The 7419-nt window shown below is 42.2% G+C and overlaps 1 protein-coding gene across 1 annotated transcript; it reads right to left on the bottom strand.

The window, feature by feature from the left end:
• Nucleotides 1-3156: 3156 nt before the first annotated feature.
• On the bottom strand, nucleotides 3157-6755 carry LOC307083046 (uncharacterized protein). Its single transcript, XM_079746837.1, has 3 exons — nucleotides 6580-6755; nucleotides 4318-4434; nucleotides 3157-3889 (listed from the first exon to the last, which is right to left on the bottom strand). Exons 1-3 carry the CDS (start codon nucleotides 6638-6640, stop codon nucleotides 3678-3680), a joined length of 390 nt encoding a protein of 129 aa, XP_079602963.1. The 5' UTR covers nucleotides 6641-6755; the 3' UTR covers nucleotides 3157-3677.
• Between the last annotated feature and the right edge of the window lie 664 nt (nucleotides 6756-7419).

The raw sequence follows: 7419 nt of genomic DNA, 5'->3' as shown, positions 1-7419 counted from the left end.
TGCACGTGCATGTTTACATGCGTGCGTCTGTCCTCCTTTTGTTTTTCATTTATTGGAAGGCACACCGAGCGATGACAGACCATCGTGTAATCCAAGAAGAGGGCATTCTGTGAATACCTCCTCACGGGCTCATTGTTTGAGTGTGCAATGGTTTCACTTATCCTTTGTATCGGATTCGCCAGAGCATCCCGTGCAAGCTGATTTTCTTGGGTACGCCAGGCTTTAGATAGATAGATAAACCTTTATTGCCACAAGGTGAATTTGTCTTGCACTTGGGAGCATAAATACATATAAGCACAAACAGCACATATAAGCTCAAAGCCGTACACATACAGACTCAGACAATGATAGGCAGAATGACAGACTAACAAAAATGGACAATGTAAAAAGATAAAGACTAAACATTCAAAGTGGACAATGCACACTCTAGGGTGGCTCTCTACCTGATTTCAACCTGTTAATCAACTGACCTTTAAATGTCAACCAAGTGTCATAAATTCCAGCCATACTCAATTCACCACTCTAAACTTCACATAGAATCAGACAATTAAGGTAGGATCTTTGTTACTGAGGTGCCATGGCATCTCAGCTGGCTTTCAGTAAATTAATTCGAAACATGGCTTTTTCTGCGAAAACGTGTTGAAACGCAATAATCATCTTTGTAATCGTAACCAACATGTGTCCCTAAACTAACCCAGACGAATACCTGCTATATGTGGATGATTTTGTGGTAAAAGTTCTGTGTTTGTTGTGACTCAGGATGTAGGACAATACACACACACACACACACACACACACACACACACACACACACACACACACACACACACACACACACACACGGGTGTAGCACAAAAACTGGGCTCCTATACGAAAGCAGTCGGTGTGAGACCGGCATTAAGTTAGGCGCAAAAGTGGCGTCGCGTCTTCACTTTTAATTCCGCGTTTAGACGAGCGTTTTCGGGAGGAAATCTGCGTGCATACGGTGACGCAAAAGTGTGTGGAATTCGATTGGGTATGCATGTCTAGCGGCTAGATGGTGCTGTGATACACTATCACTCAACACCGCCATGTCTGAGCGCATGTGTAGAATCTTCCTCCTTCTCTTATCTGCGACGCGAAAACCAAAACATAATTACAGATCCTTCTCTGTTCAGTAATAATATCTGTACATAATATCCTGTACATTCCGTGGAAAGAATCCTGTAAGTTCATTAGAGCTGCCAGAGCAGCTTGACGGTCCGACGCATGGAAATAATCCATCCACAGGGAAATAAACAATGTTTGTACTGGCGCTGTATGTGATGTAAACGCGTACGCGACGTGAGCAGATCTGATCAGAGTTTTGCGTCTTGGCAGTGTAGACGGAAACGCTACGGCGGAGCGTAATCAAGTTTTCCACTCTGGAGGGTGGTTTCAGATTTTTGCGTTTTTAAGCCCCAAAAACGCCGTCACCGTCTAAACGAAAGGCACTTCCGATAAAATATTGCGATAGGATGCTTGGAAGCCTGAATATTAAATGCTTGGAAGCTTATTAATATTCAACATTCATTTAACAATCAAAATGCAAACCTACAATGAGAATAAATAACTGACGTCATTCACTCAAATGGTTGAAGCGTAGGTTTGTATTTTGAATGTTAAATGAATGTTGAATATTAAACAAACGTAATGCCGGTGTCTGTGAGTCCTCTGCCTCTCTTGTTCCATTTATCTCACTCATCTTTAAAAATATATTTTTAAACTCCCTATTTTAAAAAATGTATTTTTTCTTACCATTCTCAAACCGTTGTGCTCACCTTTTTTTCTATATAAATCTTGTTTTGCCTCTCTTCGCAAATTAAAGCTAAACTACAACGCACATCGCACAGGAACTCTGAACTGCTAAAGCGCCCCCTGGTGGCGCCGACTGGAAAAAGGAATTCAACCACTTCAGGAGGCTACACCATCTGTGGTTTTCAATCCAACAATAGATCGAGATCATGGACCTATTAAAGAATCGAGATGGACCAGAAGCTGGTGAACTCTGACCTGACATGACTCTCCTTTTTTAATTATTTGCTAAATGAATCAGCTTAAATGAGTTTGTCTTGCACCTGATTTAGTGTAGCTGTACAGTGTATTGTTTATACAATAAATACATCCCAAGATGGAGCACCAATCGATAATCGACGGGTTTTGTTGTCTCCTGATCACGCAATATCCCGTATCGACCAACCACAGCAGCTCCTCGGTAGAGTCTCTCTTCCCGCCCGTCTGTCCTCCGGCCTCCAGCCTGACCACTACAGGCACAGAGCCTGTTGGACGACCCGGCCGTCTGCCGTCTGCTCCGTGGCGAGATGACCCGGATGGGCGAGGAACCAGTGATTTTACCCTCCGTCTTTCTTTCGTTTTTTTGTGTTTCTTTTCCTCTGCGTCCTACCACCATTAGGGGGTGCCTCCTTTACGCGGATTTCCAGACTCCCGCGACACCCTTGAGCCCAGCCCCGCCTTCCACAAGTAAACACTGGTGATTGTTTTGTACTTTACCGGTGGGGAGTTGAGATAATAAAATAATGAAATGCCACCGTTCTGTCTATTTGAAGCTTTTATTTGTCAAGTATCAACCAGCATGCAGGTCTCCTCACTGTCTGTGTCTTCATATATTTCATAAGAAGATCTCTGAGCAGAGTTTTCAAGTGAAATTATAATTCAATAATGCATTTTTATGCAAAGGAATATGACCGGCAGTTTAATATATAATACAGCTTTATAGTATACTGTACATGTCTCCTAACAGCTCCGAGAGCCACAGTTAGTGTTGCTACTACATGATAAACCTAACAATAGAAAACGTCATGTTTTCACGTCATACAATATATATTTTGTGACAATTTTTACCTGAAGTAGGTTACTTTTCATAAGACCGCCTGTGGCCCCTGGTGGAAGTGTACATGAATGCGCCCCCTCTAGCATGGACATGGTACTGCATATCTTCCCCGAAGTACTTCTGCTTGAAACGTAACTCAAAAAGGCTATTATACTTATTCAAACAATGATCAATGTTGTTTTTTAACAGTAACCACTTGTGCATAGTATCTGTTATGTGAAAGTAGGTTATCTTTATTAGTAAACCTATTAGGATACCGGGCCTATTAACATATTAGGAAATGCTGCTTATGTTCACAACACACATTTATTTTTCCAAGGACACAACAATTTCAATGAATGTACATAAAGAAAATAAAGTGTATAGTTAATGTAAATAGGTTGACATTTAATTTAAATAATTAACCACCTTTGATTACTATTGTGTGTAGTGCAATAATTCATCAGGGCTGGAATGAAACAGCAGCTAGTGATCAACGGGACCTGGCTGCTATTTCTCCATTTAATGGTGTCATTAATTGAACCTCTCTCTGCTCCATGTCCTGTAGGCCAACATTTCCTCCGGTCGCCCCAGAACCGAGAACCCTCGCTTCAAAAACCTTGAGACATCAACCTTCTTGCTTTCTGCTTTCTCCCATTAGCAAAAGACGACATAAAACCAACCGGCAAGTCAACAAGTTTACTCCTGACGAATCAAAGCAGCCCCCCCGCAATAAAGTTAAAATTTTAACGAGGTGGGTGACACATAAAAATACTTTGTGATCGGGGACCTATTGCATCACCTCAGCACATGTCCTGTGAAAGTCTCACTACACCAGCCGTCCCAGTAGCACCAGTAGGGACAGAGCCGGCAGGGCCCTGTGTGCGGCGGTGGCGGCGGCCCCGTTTACGTTACAGAAGTTGATGGTGTCGCAGCAGCTCACTTCGCTGCCGACCCCGTTCTCGTCCAGCCCCGCGGTAGATAGGGCTCCCGTGCAGGTGGCGAGGGTGGCACACGATTTGGAGATGACCCTGGTGGGGCCTGGAACAACAAGCACCACACAGAGTTGAGGGCATATCGGTTTGATTCAGGGGTGTAAGAAGTAACCGCGGATTTATGGAACGTGATTTGTTTGGGAATTTATTTTTTTAAAGTACCCCCTTTTTTTATTAAAGACAAAAAAGATAAGGCAAATTGTCGACCCAGAAGAAAATGTTTTCATGTTGTCCTGAATATTCAATGGAAAATGTATGGGAAGGATTAAAAATGCTTTTAATAATGCCATGAAGGAAAAATATGTTATTTAACTTTTCCAATCAGCAAGCTGATTATAGAATTTACTGACTTTAAATGCATGATTGACAAAGCAAGAGTCATGGCCCACATATGTGGCACATATATGGATATGATGTGATAAATGATGTACATTATATAGATATATATATATATATCTATATAGATATAATTACCAGCAATGTCTACGATGGTCAAACAGCTGTCCTGCAGTGCCGGACACGTTAGGTTAGTCCGGTTGCATTCCTCATTGGTCCGAGCTGAGCTGCACACGAAGCAACTTATACAGACCACTGGAGACATGAGAGCAAAGCAATGCTGAGTTACACGGTCAACACACACACACACACACACACACACACACACACACACACACACACACACACACACACACACACACACACACACACACTAAAGATACAAATAAGGCCTCAAAGCGTTGAGACCCAAACTTAACCAGAAAGGTATGGGATGAAGGAATAACCATTGAGGCAACATCAAACTATTAACATTTTAAGTGAATTTCCCCAGTGCCAGATTAGTAAAGTTTAATCTTATCAACCTACAGATAGTCATTATAATTACTGGTTGTTTCCTTGTATGGGTGATAGTGTCGTTGATGAAACACAACAATTTAACAAACTAAGAGATGTTGACAAAGCCGAAGTTTGAAAGATCAAGACTTTATCATCACTTGTAGCAAGTAAGAACAAAACCTGAGTTGGTTTGCAAAGAACTTCATGTTATATTTGCATAATGAGTGGATTCCTCCTCCATGCACTGACCAATCACAACACTCTTCGTATCAGGTTTAGAAATGAGGCTCCTCCCATCCCCCTCATTAACTAAACATACACTTATCCACCTTCTCCGGATTCTCAGCAGATCACAACTTAACAAATGTATATCTTAAGCATAACAATAAGTTATGTCAGCTGTAAGGCGCTGAGATACTGTGTCTTAAATCACCTTACTAATTAAACTGATACTAATAACATACCTAATGACCCTAATGATGTATTTATGGGATCAATTTTTCTGCTAATGGTCACCGACACAGGTTGTTGACACAATAAAAATGTGACATTGATGAGCAAAACGTAACTCACTTCTAATCAGTTGTGTGTCAGTTGAGTATACCTTCAACCAATTGACAACAATACCACCCGATGTGATTGTGGAACACATTCATAAAACAGACCATGTTTGACTTTGACCGTAACTTTAACTAGTGAACCTTCACATACAAGTGATTATGAGTAGAGTGAGAGAAAGAATGCAGGGGATGCCTGGACGTCATAAAGCCCTCCGCGTCTTTTCCCGTCAGGATAGGGTGAACCAGATATAGAGAGGTTTACAGTTTGAGGGATTCCCCCCAAGTCAGCTGAGTAAACACGGTTCATCCCCGTGGCCGCAGAAGGACTGACCGATTCCCTCGTGTGGATGTCCCTGAGAACGGGTTCCTCCCTTGACTCTGTGTTTCCTCCAAACTTGCTTCATTTGTATGAGCAAGATAATGCTTATACTTCCTTCCAAACAATGGTACATTTCTCCCATAGTAGGAGGTGTCTATCTGAAAATGACCAGATGTCTGACCGTAGTTCAAGAGAGGCGAAAATGCATTCAGAACTAACAACCCACAATACTTTCAAGTTCACAAAACCCATCAAAGTGTCAAAAGTGGTAAAACAAATGGAAAAGAGGGAGATCCCAAGGCAGCCATATTAAACCTTTTGGGCCTGTATGCATCTTAGAATGTACACAGGCAGGCAGGCAGACAGACAGACAGACAGACAGACAGACAGACAGACAGACAGACAGACAGACAGACAGACAGACAGACAGACAGACAGACAGACAGACAGACAGACAGACAGACAGACATCTCATCTACATTGAGCAGCCCTTCACTTAATGAAACACAAAAGCTAAAATCATTCAAATTAAAGGAGAGGCTGTCAGGGAAAACAAAGGATTTTTTGCCTTTGGTATCACTCCGCAAATAGTCCGGTGACTTGTCAGTTGCTAAGCGACGTCAACGTCTTTGGCGGACTGTTTCACTGCTGATCAACGCTACGAATGCTGGTTATAAATTAATTGTAAAAAGACACACCGTGAAGTTTCGTTTAGGCAAGTAGCCGCGGGATAATATATAGAACGTCGCCGGTCATTATCGGGAAAATAAGGGTCTTATTTCCGATAATGACCGTTCTATACATTATCCCTTACATATCTGTTGTTAAAGCACATCTGTGCTTCGTTGAGCAAAAAAAATAATAAAAATCGTTGATGGTGAATACTTGGCGGAGTTAAAACTACACACTTTACAAAATACTTTGTTCAAAATATCGTTAGAATATCGTAGGCCCTATATCGCCATTCGAACAAAAAATATCGAGATATGAGTTTTGGTCCATATCGCCCAGCCCTAGACGCACCTGACGGAAGCAGCAGGGTGATCAGTCCCAGGCCCAGAAGGATCTTCATACTGGAAGGCATCGCATCCAACGCAGCGCAACGACTTACACAAGACTGTTTGCTCTAACACCTGCCCGTCAAACTAGTTCAGGCGTGTAGACGTTAAGGTGCGTGTGTTTGTGTGCATGCGCATGTCTGCATGCATGCGCCTCTGTCCTCCTTTTCGTTTGGGTTCATCGGTACCTGAGACGGCTTCCTCCCACCAGTCACATGCCGTGGCGTCATGCAGGAGGATGGCATTGTGTGAATGCTGCAATGTGGGCTACATTCTTTGACTTCCCTGCGGGGAGAGAAATTCCCGGCGTGTGTGATGGTTTCACTGATCCTTTGTAGCAGATTCGACAGCACCCACCGATCACGTGCAGAGTGATTCTGTTGGGTATCTGTATGCCACGATCTGCCTGGCATCCAATCTACTATGCCATCAGTATTCAAGTTGTCCGGTTGCCGTGGCGATATATTGTGTACATAGTCAGCCTACACGGTCAGCCTATAAATAATAATAATAATAATAATAATAATAATAATAATAATAATAATAATTTATCAGTTTTTTATAGCACTTTTCTAAATGCTCAAAGACGCTTTACAAATAAGAAAGGAATACATACAGACAGTACAGACACTCAAACAAAATGGAAAAAATAAACAACACCGCAACAATAGGCAACACATTAAGAGAGCGGGAGAGAGTGGAAGATTGCGGAGGATGATTTGTCAAATGTTGTAGGTGGTCCTGAAGAGATAGGTTTTAAGTTGACTTTTGAATGAACAGAGTCTGTCAGAGTTTCGGATGGCCT

Source organism: Pollachius pollachius, assembly GCF_949987615.1.
Source record: "Pollachius pollachius genome assembly, chromosome: 1".
In the NCBI taxonomy this organism is placed as follows: Eukaryota; Metazoa; Chordata; class Actinopteri; order Gadiformes; family Gadidae; genus Pollachius; species Pollachius pollachius.
The sequence above is the reverse complement of the archived record's forward strand: the minus strand, read 5'-3'. Positions and strand labels throughout refer to the sequence as shown.